The following is a 15,804-nucleotide window of genomic DNA, read 5'->3' as shown; positions in this document are numbered from 1 at the left end:
TGTATAAACGTGGGAAAGTGTTTGTGTGCAGGCAGCACCCTTGCCGCCTGTCTAGGTCTGGGTGAGGAAGGGCTTTCGTTCGCCTACTTAGTCGTTGTAATTCAAAGATTTCACTTCGCGCATCGGTTGTCGAGGAGTTCTCTTGGGCAGTGTGGCCTGCGGCTCGGCCTGTCATGCCTTGAGCGAAGCGGTCCGCCCGTTCGTTTCCCGCTATCCCTGTGTGCGTCGGGCACCAGGTGATGCAATGTTCCATAGTGAGTTCCGTTCCTAGGATGCGGAAAACGCAGCCCACTAAAGTCCCCTCAAGGAAGAGGTGGCAAGCGTCCTGCGAGTCCGTCAGCACGTAGGCCGATTGGCCCTTAGCTTCCGCAGCGCGTATGGCCAAGGCTATGGCCACAGCTTCGGCCGCTGCAACTGATTTCATGTGCATGGATGCTGCCGCGGTTTTTCGTCATTTTGTCAGCGCTCTTACTTAGACTTGAGGTGTTTACGGTTGCTTGAGGCGTCGTCGGCAGCGGCAGTCACCGATGGCGAGGGCCCCTTCAAGGAAGAGCCGGCAGGCGTCTTGCGAGTCCGTCAACACGTAGGCGGATTGGCCCTTAGCTTCCGCAGCGCGTATGGCCAGGGCTATGGCCACAGCTTTGGCCATTGCAATTGATTTCGTGTGTATGGGTGTTGCTGCGGTTGTTCGTCCTTTTGTCAGCGCGCTTTCTGACTTGAGATTTTTTCGGTTGCTTGAGGAGTCATTGGCAGCCGTGGTCCCCGGTGACCTGGGCCTCCTCACACAAGCCGCACTTTGGCTCACATGGGTGTCCGCCACTGGGTTTCCTAGTCCGCGAATTCGGCCCAATTGCAGGTCGGGCTGTGAACGGACATCTGTCGGGTGCCCTTTTCTATGGCAGGTTTTGCACACGTGAACAGTAGCACGGTAAGGATAACACAGGTGTTCGCCTCCGTTGTAGTACACCACCCGAGGTAGTGACGGGCCGCAGAAAGTAAGGGCGGCGCTCTATGATGGGCTCCGGCGGCGTTCGGGGTTGAGATCCGTGTATGACTCCTCGGATAGCTTCCGCTCCGGTGGCAGCTTTTACGTTAATGTCATGCGTGCGTCCGTTGATAGCGAGAGGGTGGAATCGGCGTGCCTTCTCCGCGACCTCCTGACTCGATGCCGAATGTATGGCGATATTGGAGCCGGGCTTTATATGGAGCAAAAATTGCTCACCTGTCATTTGGTAGTCGCAGGCCGTGACGGTCGTCTCGGCTAGGGCCACCATGCTGTCAGTTTTCTAAGGCAGTCCCTGGTGGGGTCGGATAACTATCTTGAAGTTGTCCTTAGGAAGAGGAGGAAGTTTGGGTATCCCTTTCCATCGTCTCCTTATTTTCGTTGGGTTAGTGCTGCCCGTTGAGTCAGTTTCTCGCTTGCGCTCTCGCGCCTGCTGCTTGTTTTGCCGTAGTGTCAGGACTGTCTGCCAGTCGTCGTCCGTCCGTTGGCGTCCCCCGGCATTGTGGCGAACGCAGCTTTCTATTCCGTCTTCTATTCTGTCTAGATTTGTTAGATCCGTGTTCTCTGCTGGTGTGGTCTCACCTTACATTGTCGTCATCGTCTGAAGTTTGCTAAGCGTTCCCGTAGCCATGCTCAGGCAGAACAGTTCCTGCCGTTCGCGTTTCTCACGCGTCGGAGCAGCACCGGCCGCTGCGCCCAGCTGGCGTTGGGGTTAGTGACGCTGCCCAAAAGTCCGGGTCTGTAGGATGACTGGGCTCCGCAAGTTTCTCCAAGGGCCACGTGGGTAGCCCGCCAGTGTTCCTTGTATCCTCACGAGTATACTGGTATCTCGGTACCGTGAATGGAAGCACTAGTCTCAGCGCCGCAAGAAACGCCACGCCCCGCTTTACCTACTTGCAATTCTAAAAGTGCGACATGCGTGCCAGAACCGGCAGTCTGAAGTCCACCCACAACGCTAATTTTAATTTTCTTTACTTTTGGTCGTCTCATCAATAAAAAGTTTTCACCACCACCACCACCTGCACTCCCAAGATGCACTCGGAGTAGGAGCTCGCCTATGTCGCCATATAAGGGGTTCGCTAGCAATAAACGGGGGCTTTTTGGTTTGGGGCTTGAACGGTTGTCCGTTATGTGTCTACCCCGACCCGGTGGCTGCAAGACAACATGTGTGCACATCATGCCTAAAGGCGTTGAGTAGGTCTTGCATCAGTTAAATATTTGGTGATACGTCTCGCTATCGTTCTCATGTGGGAGGCTATTTGCATAGGCTCCTGCATATTTTGTGCCTGGCGAATCACAGACAAAGCTCTGACAAGCCTCCGTCCTTGGAACTATAGCGGCAGTGCATATGACAGATGGTATTGTAATGCGAGACCGTTAAGGGCCCCGTGTCGCAGAACATCAGGCGTCAGCGTCCAGGGTCGAGCGTAGTTTCGGCGAAATTCATTTCGAACCACGTAGGCCCTTCATGTAACGGAACGAAGAGGCTGAACTAATTGACTTTCGCAAGGTAAAATACGCCAGAAAATGCTAAGTACGACTTGTCCACAACCAACGGACATGATAGCGTCGGACGGTAATTTGAATAGATGAGAATACAAAGTTTTGGTACGCGGAAACTCAAAACACGACCCCCGTTTCCAGCGCTTCTACCATTTATAGAGCGGCCATGGCATCCGAGGTACGCGCAAACCTCAAAGGCCACGAATCGACGCACCCGGTTCCTTGCAACACCTCCAGATGGGGCTCACCGCCGCCGCATCACAGCCCACGCAATAAGAGGTGCTTACCAGAAAGATCGCCTTCGTGCATAGCGTTCGCGGCGAGCGTTTCCTGGTAAACATTACGTTTCCATACGGTCCAGTTGCCGGGGAGCGCGAGAAGAGGTCAGATATCTTTGAATATTATCGCGCCCCACTCTTTAAAGGCGAAGCTTAAGCGTCCTCAGAATTCTTAACGCACTTTTCAGATTTCCGATGCTCGACGCTGGGAAAAAAGATGATGCCTATAAATGAGTGGTAGCAAGAAATTTAATAATGTTTTCCCTGTGATTCCGATTCTAAACCATGTTATGCGCTACCGTTGCACATCAACATTGTTGCTTCTATCGCAATGAAAACTTTGCCCTCTGCCACCAGCGGAACGTTATAGGAGGCTGGGAAAGTTTGCTGTCCCGGCGCAAAATATAGTTACTCTCACACTATTTAAGTGCCATCTTAATACACAACGACGATTGTTTGGTGATACGGTAGGCAAAGGGTGTATCTACAATGCATGCTATTTTTCCAACACTACCCACCTCAGATAGCTGGCTATTACTCTCTTGGTGGTGTCTCTTGAATGCTGCATACGCCACTTCCATCGCGGGAACTTCGGGGAAGATGCTGATGTTTCCGGGTAGGCAGTTGAGCGTTCGCTGCTGGAAGGTGTTTCGAATGCTGTCGCTCAACCAAGACGACACGAACTCGCCTTGAGGGGTGAACTGCAGCGAGCAATTAGCTCATTCTTGATTCAATACCACGTTTACATCTGTAGCACGTAAGCAATAATGCCTACACCATATCCGTAAAAAAGCAGCATAATAATGCTATCGAAGCCTATTAAGACAGCAACATTGAAAGAAGTTATATGCGCAAACATGTTCATTTGTGGTAATGATTACATAAGGCATAGAATAAGTCACCATGATCTAAAGTAGCGCAAATAATATATATATAGATGGTAAAAACACCGCCTTAAATTCTTAAGTTGAGCGTCGTAGTTTGGAGGCCAGATAGGAAAGCCGGTTGAGTCACCAGCCGTATATTAGCGGGCATTGTTTTTCACAGCGAATCTGTATGGGGCTAACCGATTCGCTCCTCCGTCCGTCTGTCGTCTGCGTGCCGTAAACTTCTCCGCCGCAAACCCATCCACATTCGCAAAAGAAAAGAGAGGGGTACGATTGGCTGCACCGGTAGTGACGTGACGGTAGTGACGGTAGTGACCCACGACCTCGAACAATGTCACAACCTCAAACCTACCGCAGCGAGCACAGAAGTGCAAATTTTACATGTGACCGCTTCTGTAGTTTAACCTAGACCCTATGCTGCAATTTAATGTGGCTTTGTTTGTGCACGCCCTGCGTAAGTTCTCCACTTGACAAATTTGATAGTGTTTATTCTTGAGAAATAGCATAAATGCAACGCACCGTACCTTCACTCTACCGGCAACCGATGCCGCGTCTATATAGTAGCGATCCCTTGCCTTCTCGCATCACTTTTTCTCTCTGTCTCCTCTCGCCTTGGATGGGAACTGCAATCGAACACTAACAAAGCTTTCAATCACTCGTTTCGCGACTGCGTCGGTTGTGCTCATTCTCGGCCTACTCTCCCCTTTCAACTCTACCACTCTGTCTAGCTTCCCTAAGGACTTGCCCGTTAGTAGGACGTTAAGCGCTGCAGTCTGCAACGTTCTTTGGGGGGTTCATGAAAACTACAGTGGTCAAGCTCCAGAGGGCATTGCGCGCATTCGACGCGGTGCACAGCTACAAACGCGCCTCCTTTCGCGTCGCCTTTTCTCTCTGTCGCGCTCGTGTCATGTATGCACACGTTCTGAACCACCCTCCGACGTGGTGTGCCAGACAGCAACAGCAGCAGCACCAGTGGAAAAGTTTGAGAGGCAAGGAAAGCATCGCTTTAAAACAGGTCATTAAATGCAGACCATGTAATGCGAAGGATAGATAACCTGTATACCATAAATGACGAGCTACTGGCATGCGAGGGTACAGGTAGGCATGCGCCTATACGTCAAACGCGTCACGATGCGCGAAGCTTTGGACAACTGCCGAGGCTATAATATCGGCAAGGCGTCGCCGGCATGCACTAGTGAGAAACTGTGACGTGTCGCCAGCCTCCAGCAATCAGAGGCCGCGAGGGCTCCGGCTGCTATACCAATGATGGCCCCTGATGCGAAGACGCTGGCACCAACGACTATCCCTGTTCTTTGGATGCACAAAACGCGTAACAGTACCCTTGAAAGACAGTGCTGTGATACTAGGCCGACAACTAAACGACCGACGACTGAGACTGGTGGCAGTGCGACGAGAACTTGTGAAGAGTTCGACCGACGTCGACAGATCCAAACTGCAAACTGTCATTGCGCCGGTCTCAATGCGATAGTCTGCTAGAGCACTGCAGCAATTAATGATTGTGGTAAAGACTGTGCTTGTTGTATGTGTATCTTGTGTCCAAAGCGAATAGATAAATGCATTCCAAGTGGGAAGTCTGGATGAATAGCACTCGCCTGCCACAGATGCTTACATTAAGCGTAGGCCTAGCGCGTCCATCAAGTTCGTAGCTGGAGAGTGAACGAGCTCAGCTGAGAAATTTTCAATGCTGTTTGACGATACAGCGATTTTAAATATGGCACCCTCTACTTCGTACGGTGTGTTATCAACGAACCTCGAGGAAAATCGGGTGGTGAATCGCGGTGTGTTTCGTGTGTGAGTTATGTGGTCTCAGGTGACACAGTTTTAACGGGCGAGCCCTGCACTCGCCAGCGGCAACTACCAGCGGTAAAAATAACTTTCGAAAGCGAAATGAACTCGTAGGCGAACGATCGGCAGTACATCTTCAGACATTGGAACCGTTTTAGCACATAATGCACTCTTCGATTCGGCTTGTTAAATACAGTTGAGAAGTCCCCAGTGCAGCGTCGTCGATAAAGCTCACTAGTGCACCGAGTTCTTTATCAGCTACCAGCAAGAAACGTTGCTTGCCCGCAGCGGGTGTCGCTGCTCAGGTGGTTTCTATTCAGTAACTTAAAATCTCAAGTACAGAGCAATAAAGAGAACAGTATTCTGCAGCTGCTGTGTTGCGTCACTTCCGTGGCGACGAGGATGGGATCAAGGCCACCCGAGTTTGACGAGACAACAAGCAGTTGGGATGCCTACCGTGTTCGCCTTGAGCCTTACTTCGAAGGCAACGATATTATTACGATATTATCGGGAGATACACAAGAGATGAGCCGCCGCGAGAACGATGAAGAAGTGTGTCTGTACCCTTGGTGCGAGCGAATGTCGCCCTGGCGCTCTGGCTCCAGTCCAGTGTAAATAGCCTGTAATTAGCCCCTTCAGTCCGTGCCTTTCTACACGTAACATTCCGGTGGAGGTGAGCGAGCCCCATCCTCGCCACGGAACTCTGGAGTGGTCGGTACATCGAGCTTGTCACCATGCCTCCCGGTGAAGAGACCACCTCTGTAACGGCTTTGGCTTGTCCGACTGCTCCAATCGCCACGGTGGTCAGAAAGACGCACAATTCTCGTGGGGCATTTCAGAAGCCGCCGCCTTCTCTCGTCTCGTCACTCTTCTAACCTCACCATCCATTCTCGCCCACTTTGACCTTGATGCCCCTACAGGATTGCGTAGAGACGTTAGCGGTCATGGCGTACGTGCCGTCTTAGCCCAGCGCCAGCGTGGCCAGGATCGCGTTATTGCTTATGCGAGCCTCCTCGTAGCACCATCGGAGCGCAACTATTCCATTACGGAACGAGAGTGCCTTGCTGCTGTCTGGGCGGTTGCGAAGTTCCGTTCTTACCTTTACTGTCGCCCTTTTTCCGTAATCACTGACCATCATGCTCTCTGCTGGCTCTCACCGCTAAAAGATCCTACAGACCCGCTTGGTCGATGGGCTTTGAGGATACAAGAATTTTCATATTCCGTGGTCTACAAGTCTGGCCGCCTGCACGAAGACGCTGACAGCTTGTCGCGTTACCCTGTTGACGACCCTGACTCTTCCGATATTACCAGTGCTGCTTGCGTATTATCTGCATCACAGCTGCTTCACTTCGCCGACGAGCAACGTCGTCAATTCTACATCAAAGCACTCATCTACCGTTTTGAAGACGTTTCGGCCGATGCCACTCTACGCCTCTTCGTCCTCCGCGACGGTACTCTGTACCGTCCTAACCGTCATGCGGACGGCTCTGAGTTCCTACTCGTCATACCGAAACACCTCCGCTCAACCGTTCTACAAGAGCTGCACGACGCACCAATGGCAGGACACCTCGGCGTATCTCGAAACTATGACCGTGTACGTCGCCGTTTTTTCTGGCCGGGCCTTGCCAATTCCGTACGACGTTACATCGCCGCTTATGAACTTTGCCAACGACGCAAGAAGCCTTCCCAGATCCCATCTGGTTACCTGCAGCCGCTCGACATCCCTGCCGAGCCCTTCCATCGTGTTGGCTTAGACCTTCTCAACCCATTTCCGGAATCTACATCAGGAAACAAGTGGGTTGCAGTCGCGGCTGACTACGCGACCCGCTATGCCGTAACCCGCGCTCTTCCGAACAGTCGCCCAACTGATGTTGCGGACTTCCTTCTAGATGATATCATTTTGATGTATGGTGCTCCGCGTCAACTGCTAACAGACCGTGGCCGTACGTTTTTGGCCAAAGTCATTGAGGACATCATGCGGGCCTGCTCCATACAGCACAAATTTACCACCTCCTACCACCCTCAAACGAACGGCCTCACTGAGCGTTTGAACCGCACCCTTACAGAAATGCTATCCAAATACGTTTCAGACGACCACCGTGACTGGGACCTGGCTCTACCTTACATTGCCTTTGCATACAACTCTTCCCGTCTCGAAACTGCCGGCTTTTCCGCGTTTTACCTCTTGTATGGCCGAGAACCGACGCTACTACTAGACACCATACTTCCGTCCACCACAGCTTCAACTAGCGCTTATGCCCATGATGCAATCTCCCGTGCTGACCATGCTCGACAACTTGCGCGCGTTCGTCTACAAGTGTCTCAAGACAAACAGAAGCAACTCTAAGACTTCCGTCACCGTGATGTACATTTCGCGCCCGGCACCCTCGCTTTGCTTTGGTCACCATCGCGTAAAGTCGGCCTTTGTGAGAAACAGCTTTCCTGTTATACAGGCCCATATCGCGTGCTCCGCCAAGTGACTCATGTCACCTATGAAATTGTTCTAGCCACGCGCGCTACGTCCTCCGCTGTGACAACCAGTGTCATTGTCCACGTGGCCCGACTCGTGCCCAACAACTCTCCGCGCGCCTTGGATATTTAACAGCACCGTGACGGCACTTTTGCCGCCGGGGGTAGTATCACGATATTATCGGGAGATACCCAAGAGACGAGCCGCCGCGAGAACGACGACGAAGTGGGTCTGTGCCCTTGGCGCGAGCGAATATCGGCCAGGTGCTCTGGCTCCAGTCCAGTGTATATAGTCTGTACATGGCCTCTTCCATCTGTGTCTTTCTACACGTAACAATATTAAAGACTCATCGAAGCGCCGGGCGCTTTTGATAGCATCGCTCAGTGACAGTGTAGTTCGAGCTCTTCAGGGACGATGCCCGTCAACGCCCGTGAAGAGCTGAGTACGACGAAGTTGTGAAGGTGTTAGAAGAGCACTACAGCCAGCAAGTGAACGAAATAGCGGCAAGTGACGCATTTTTCACACGGAAGCAACAAGAGGGCGAGACAGTTAAAGATGTTGTGGCCGACTTACGACGTCTTGCGAAAGAATGCAACTTCGGCAGTTTTCTGGACAGAATGTTACGAGACCGGCTAGTCTGTGGTATCCGGTATGACGATGCCAGGCGGCTCCTGCTGACGCAAAGGAAGCTGACTCAGCAGGAAGCTGAGGAATTCGCAATGTCTTCAGAAACGGCTGACCGTAACGTCCATTCCATGAGGATTGCAGATGGCGAGAAAGACACTAGGAATCTGCTCTTCGTTCAACAGAGTCGTGGCAGCGGACGAAATACTGACAGCGGGTACGAGAGACCAGGCCCACGACCTTCGTGCTGGAGATGCGGCTCAAGTAATTCGGCACACGAATGCCAACATGTCGGGAAGGTGTGCCGGAAATGCGGAAATAGAGGACACATGGCGAGATTGTGCCAATGCCGGTGCACCAATCAACAGGGATCCTACGCGCTCAACGGAGTGTCCGATAAGGAAGACAGCAACGAAGAAATGCTTTTCGCCTTATCCACTCAGAACGTTGCTGACCAGAGGACGCGACCAATGGAACGAAACTTGGTCTGGGGCGGCAGGATACTGCGGATGCTGATCGACACAGGGTCATCCGTCAGTGTTATTCCAAAAAGCGTCTTTAAGAGGCACCGTAAGTGGTGGCGTGGGCTAGAAAAAACGCCACTTCGATTTGCCTGCTTCTTGAGACCTCTTCCAGTGCTCGGTCGAGTCGCCATGAGCGTGGAGCACGGCAAAACGGACGTGGACAGTTGGCTCATGGTGGTCGATTGTGACGGACCACTACTCTGCGGTAGCAACACAATTCAAGCTTTCCGCGAAGCCGGCGTGTCACTCTTCGAAGAACAGGCTCTCCAAGGCGTTTATGCGCTGCAGTTTGAAGACGGCTGGGTCTGTTGCAAAGGTCCGCCCGTTAAGCTGCACAAGAAAGAAGGTGCCGTACCGCGGATTTTGAGGGCCGGTTTGGTGCCGTTCGCGCTTCGCAAAGCCGTGTCCGGGGAAATTGACCGCCTCGTTCAGCAAGGCGTTCTGTCGTTGGTGAGTGTTTCCGAGTGGGCTGCGCCTGTTGTACCAGTGGTGAAGAGGAATGGCGCCATCAGGCTGTGCGGCGATTTTAAACTCACCGTGAATCCTGCCATTCACCTGGCGCAATACACTTTGTCCAAGGTGGATAGCATTTTTGTGGCACTCTATGGGGGAGAAGTATTCACTACACTGGACTTTAGGACTGCTTATAACCAGCTCCCGCTTGACGAAGAGGCTAAAAAGATAACCGTCATCTACACGCACCAGGGCCTATACTCATACAACTGATTAGCTTTCGGCATCTCGTCTGCTCCCGCATTGCTCCAGCTGCGCATTGAGTCGTTATTGTGGGGCTTACCAGGTATGCGCGTATACTTGGACCACATCGTAATCGCCGAGAGACAGCATGACACGTCGACGCTTCGACAAGTGCTTCAGAGACTGCGGGGCAGTGGCATCCAGCTGAAGAAAGCCAAATGTCGGTTCCGAGAGAAAGAAGTGCAGTTTCTCTGGCACAAGATTGATGCAACCGGCCTTCATACGCTGCGTGACAACCTCGAAGCCGTAATAGCTGCACCAAAACTACAGTCGGTAAGCCAACTTACGTCGCTTCTGGGGCTAATAACGTATTACTCAAAGTTTTTACCTAATTTGGTTACGACCCTGGCTCCGCTTTATCGGTTGCTGGCGAAAGGCCAATGCTGGAACTGGAAAGAAGAGCAGGAAAGAGCTTTTGAGGAAGCAAAGCGTGCCTTGTTAAAGGCAAATTTTCTGGTTCACTGCGATCCGCAGAAGGAATCGCGACTAGAGTGTGAGGCTTCATCAGATGGTTTAGGCGCAGTATTATCTCACCACATTGAGGGCGTGGATCATCCGATAGCATTTCGTTCAAGAACGCTGACGTCAGCGGGACGCAATCATTCACAGAGAAAGAAGCGCTGGCCTTGGTGTTTGGAATTGTGAAGTTTCGCGATTTCCTGTTCGGCAACTATTTCACGTTCGTGACGGATAACAAGCTACTCACCGGGCTCTTCCAGCCAGAAAAACCAATTCCGCAGATGACGGCAGCTCGAATTCAGCGTTGGGCGCTCCTTCTATAAGCATACCAGTAAAGTCTGGAACACCGCAAGGGACTGCACAATGGTAACGCTGACGCTCTTAGTCGCATGTATTTTTGAGGGGATCATGAACGCGGAAGTCAAATGGTAATGGAATATCTGCTCTACACGTAGGGTTTAGATGCAAGTGCCCTTCCATCTGAACAAATTATTGCTCTGGCACAGGAAGACGGCACACTTCGGCAAGTCCGGGAATGGATCGAGCGTGGCTGGCCATCACATTTTGGCAAGGAGCAGCAGCATTTGCTTCCGTACTTCACCCGCCGACGTGAGCTCGTCGAGAGCCATAGCCCCATTTACTGGAGTCATCGTGTGGTCGTGCCGGAGGCAGCCCGACAGTGCTTATTGAACGAGCTGCAGGATACGCACCCAGGAATCAGGGCCATGAAGAGGCTTGCGCGGACAATGACAACGACATTGAAAGGTTGGTGAAAGGCTGCCCCCAGTGCGTGAAGTGTTGGTCGATGCCAGCGGCACAAGTTTCTTCCCCGTGACCCATGACAGGAAAGCGGTGGTACCGATTGCATGTGGATTTTGCAGGCCCTGTTGATGGTTGCCTAATATTCATCCTAGTTGACGCGGGAACCAGGTGGATAGAAGCAACACCTAGATAGAAGCAACACAACTTTTCAGCTGTTCAGAGAAAGTTTCGCCCGTTTTGGTATTCCGCAGTGTGTGTTGTCGGACAACGGCCCCCAGTTCTCGAGTGCGGCAATGGCAAAGTTTATGGAGAAAAACTGCATACGCCGACGTAAGGACGGCACCGTATCGTCCACAATCAATCGGATTAGCGGAGCGGGCTGTACGAACAATAAAAGTGGGTCTCGAGAAAAACAAACGCGGCACATTACAGGAACAGCTGTCCCGTTTTCTGTTCCATTACAGATCGACGCCTCTCGAAAGTGGTGAATCACACGCACAACTACTCCTTAGATTCCAGCCATAGACAAGGCTGTCTGCCCGCTTGCCAGAAGGCGAGGTACCTGCAGAAGCTGACGCGATCCAGGAACAGTTTCTGTCGGCCAATGCACAACTACTGTTCCCACCTGGCATGCGCACCTGGTCCCGCCAATGTTAGCCAGGGCGAAAATGGCTACCAGGGACTGTGAGAGTGACGGGAGGAATCGTATGGTAAGGCTGGAGACACCCCTGGGAATACAGCGCCATCATGCGGTTCAGTTGCGCACACGGCTAGCGGAAGCGACAACGCAAAAGGAGAATGCAACAATGTCGGCCACAGCTCACCGGAAACACAGCCGGCCGGGGAGACTCCAGAAGCAAGTGCAACGGCGCACAACAGTCCAGCGACTCCGCAGCCGGCCGCAGAGACTCGACAAACGAGTGCATCGGAAACGGGCCCAGTGCAACTTCACCGCTCAACACGACCAAGACGCCCACCGGAGCGACTGGGATTTTGAAGGGGGAAGAGATGCAGCGTCGTCGATAAAGCGCACTTGTGCGCCAAGTTCCTTATCAGCTACCTGCAAGAAACGTTGCTTGGGTGCAGCGGGTGTCGCCGCTCACGTGGTTTCTTTTCAGTAACCTAAAAGCTGAAGTACAGAGCAATAAAGAAAACAGTATTCTGCAGCTGCTGTGTTGCGTCACTTCACCCAGTACTCCTTCACTGCTTTCAAGTGCGGGCGTCTTATGGGCTAGTTAGGGATAAATCTCTCATGCAGCACTGAAGAACGCTCACGTACTGAAGCAAACGTTACACAGCGCTGTCACGTCTGAGTCTGTGTGTCCTTGTACTGGAGACCTGCAAAAATAAATGATCTGTTTCCAATACGTGCACCGTGTGCAATGCATAACAGTACCTTCATCATACAAGAACGATGCATGCAGTCATGCAGCCACGTATACCAGGATTGATTCGATGCCTGCTTGAGAAGCAGGTTGTACTGAGTCAACTAAACTATAACTGGCTTTTGATCTTTTATTTTTCTTTGTGAAAAGTATACATGGCGAGAGTGCATTGCGGGGAAGGGGAACAACGTCCTCGGTGCTTTGTGCAGTCAGTGTGCTTAAACTGTTCAAATCATTTCAGCTTCCAGTAAAATGCTTGCCCCCGTGATATTATAAACTATAGTCAGGAAAAACCTTAACTCAACACCAAGTTCCTAATGAATCTTCGCAGAATGTGTTTAGCTAAGAAACTAACACTTCAACTGCATCACTATGCCGATATGCACCATATGCGCTTCAAATATACACGTTCTTTAAAGATGAACTATTGCGACGGCAATAACAAAGTCCATGAGGACTGGAAAATGTGCTGCCATGTGCATCAGCCACAACAAAACTTCTGCGCGCCCAAACCATTTCCTCGAAAACACCCCTATGAAAACTGTACGGGCCCTTCCCATTCTGGGTGTAACATTAAACTCTTCTGTCGATTTTTCCATGATGTGTCACCAGCGTTGCATCTAAGACTCGTCGCATTATAGCGTTTGTTTCCTCTGTATCTCTTTCCTGTGGGCCTGAGGTTTACAGGGCGCTCTGCACCACTCATTCTGTCACAGCCTGAGTACCGCTCATCAGCATAGCCCACGAGCGCAACTCGTCTAGCTGACAAACTCTGGGTTGTTCAGCGCCGTACAAAATGCACCCTCTAATCCCGTCTTTTCTGTCGCCGCAAGCTCATGCCAGTCTATGAGTACCACCTCATATCCCTGAAGTGGCACACCATGCAATACCAGCGCAACTTTGCACTATTGCCTCTATTGTGCAGGGTTGTCTGACGGCTCTCTCGACAACACTCATCGTTCTTCTACAGTCCTTCGGAACAAGCGCTCACGATAGCCTCAGCCCAATCACGACTGTACGGCCCGACACAGCAGCTCTATGCTTATATCTGGCATAGAGTTTCTCTCCACCACCATGGATATTAACCTCCTTCCTTGCGACCGAACTAAATAGGCGCCCTCGCGCATTGTGCGCCCGTCGACTGCGTTGTTCTTGCCTTCTTTGTGTGTGTGACGTGCTCGGTATTTCAGCGTGTACTCGCATGCGCATACAGGTGCATTGTGTGCACTGCACTATTTTCACTCACCTGTTCTGTTTCTCTTCCTGCGTTAAATATGCGCATTGTGCACTTCATGCTCTTGAAAATGTACGTCGTGTAATGCATGGTTTGCACTCACCAGTTCTGTTTGTGAAATTTTAGTCTCGTTTGTGCCTTCCGCTAATAGAGTATATCTATGAATATTGGGGCAACGTGCAAATGTATTCTGACAACATCGAGCGCATCCAGAATAAATTATTATTCATCTTACCACTTTTTCCTTTCTGCATGCCATGGTCCACACCTATCAACTATATCTCAACTCACACCATTTGAATCAACACTTGGTAAATTAGATCGTTTGTTCCTGTATGAGCTGGTCCATGGCCATATACCTTCATCAAAGCTGCTTGATTATGTGCAATTTTTCTTGCTGCATCAGTATACCAGGCTACATTTCGCACTCCCTGTCTGGCCTTGTTGCAAATAAAATATGGGTTCACTCTCTCTTACGCATCCTGGTTTTCTTTCTCTTCATTTGTCCCAATATCTTGTATTGTTTTCTCGGCCGCGTTTGCTTACTGAGTATATTTTGTCTCGCATTATGTTTTTCATGTACACCAGTAAGAAGGCTCTCTAGCGGTTTCTAGGCACAATAATAGACATTTCATTATTACTATTATTATCATAGGTTTTCAGCTTGCAGTCGTAATGCCGGTAAAACAAGGAATTTGGTTAACTCTATAACGGGAGACCTACAAAGAAGAGTGCAGATACTATTATTAGGGACACCTTTCCTCAGTCACCCACTGTTCAGATTGTGAATGATTTTAACAGTCACTTTATAGACTCGATAAACAAAATCACAAACGGGTGGGCACCAGCAAATCTCCGAAACATTACAATCCTTAACAGACAATCTGCTATTCTGCCTACAGTTGATAAAGCGGAATTGTGGAATATAATACGGTACACAGTCAATCTGCTTTTCTGCCTTCAGTTGATGAAGCCGAATTGTGGAGTATAATACGGTCCATGAGCGTAGGAAAAACTCCACAACTTGAGGCAAAGCGCAAAAAAATACGAGCACAACAGAAGGGAACGAAGACACAGACCTACTAACTGAATTTGTATTGCACATGGTTATCACATATATACCATCGTGCAACTGGACGTTGTACACGTATGCGTGCCTTTTCCTTCCAACAGACGCGAAGCGAAGCGTTGGCTTGGCGGCGCGCGCCGAAGCGCACCGACGCATCTCAGTGGTTGGGCCTTTAGAGTTACTGAATGGGCACCAAGTGAAGAGAAGCGCAGTCGAGGACGGCAGGAAATTAGATGAGGTGATGCAATTGGGAAATTTGCAGGCGCAAGTTCGAACCAGCTAGCGCAAAACAGGGGTTAGAGATCGCTGGCAGAGGCATTCATCCTGCAGCAAACATAAAAGTAGACAGAAGATGACGAAGAAAAAGCACAGCAACGTTCCAAAGTCTGGGAGTCTTGGTTGTTGGTTGCTGTCCATAGTGATGTTGATGAATTGTAGGTTTCTTCTGGCGCATGGGCCAAGCTTGACTAAAGGGTGCCATCATACGTGGTCACCGTCTTCTGTAGGCGTACGACGTGAAGGAAAAGGCGATACACACCACAAAACATGCTCTATATTGTAGAGACGGTCGAGGACTGGCGAGTGAAACATGAACTTTAGCAGACGCCAAGCGGCGAGCGTACAGGGATTAAGCGGTGAAGAGGGCTTCGAGTGACATGGGACAGTGCGTGTGGCTTCCGTGGTTGTTGGCCTCTGTCTCCGACTATGTCTGGCTGGAACTCTGTCGTGTACCAAGCTACACTACATTGGCACCTACCCTTGGGGTATAAAGACATTGGCAGCACACCATTAGGCAAGAAAAGCCAACTTAAAGAGCAATTATGTCGTTGAGCCCATTTGGCAACGAGAAGGATATCGAGAGGAACGAAACGGTTATCTTGAAGTAGAATGCGTCACGAGCAGACAGGTTACTTTTCTTATTTAGCCAAATATTAGGACCGCAAAAAGAATATTCAGTAAAACTGCAGTTACGAGTGGCTGGTATTTACCATTGACGACTCAACGAGCATATACAAAAGGGAAACTTAGAGGCCGTTCTATTAT

At 50.7% G+C, this 15,804-nt stretch overlaps 1 protein-coding gene across 2 annotated transcripts in view; it reads right to left on the bottom strand.

Moving 5' to 3' along the window:
* LOC135908758 (endothelin-converting enzyme 2-like) overlaps positions 1-15,804 on the bottom strand; it is a 64,392-nt gene that overhangs the window by 6,265 nt on the left and 42,323 nt on the right. Inside the window, exons 6-7 of one of the 2 annotated variants that reach the window (XM_070522414.1) lie at positions 12,352-12,410; positions 3,367-3,485 (exon numbers count right to left, since the gene is read on the bottom strand). In XM_070522414.1, the coding sequence (XP_070378515.1) occupies positions 12,363-12,410 (48 nt within the window). In that variant the 3' untranslated portion in view covers positions 3,367-3,485; positions 12,352-12,362. Of the gene's footprint in view, positions 1-3,302; positions 3,486-12,351; positions 12,411-15,804 lie in introns of those variants that run through there. The other variant, XM_065440601.2, reaches the window with a different exon arrangement.

This window comes from Dermacentor albipictus, chromosome 7, assembly GCF_038994185.2.
Source record: "Dermacentor albipictus isolate Rhodes 1998 colony chromosome 7, USDA_Dalb.pri_finalv2, whole genome shotgun sequence".
NCBI lineage: Eukaryota > Metazoa > Arthropoda > Arachnida > Ixodida > Ixodidae > Dermacentor > Dermacentor albipictus.
This window is presented reverse-complemented; position numbering and strand designations above follow the sequence as displayed.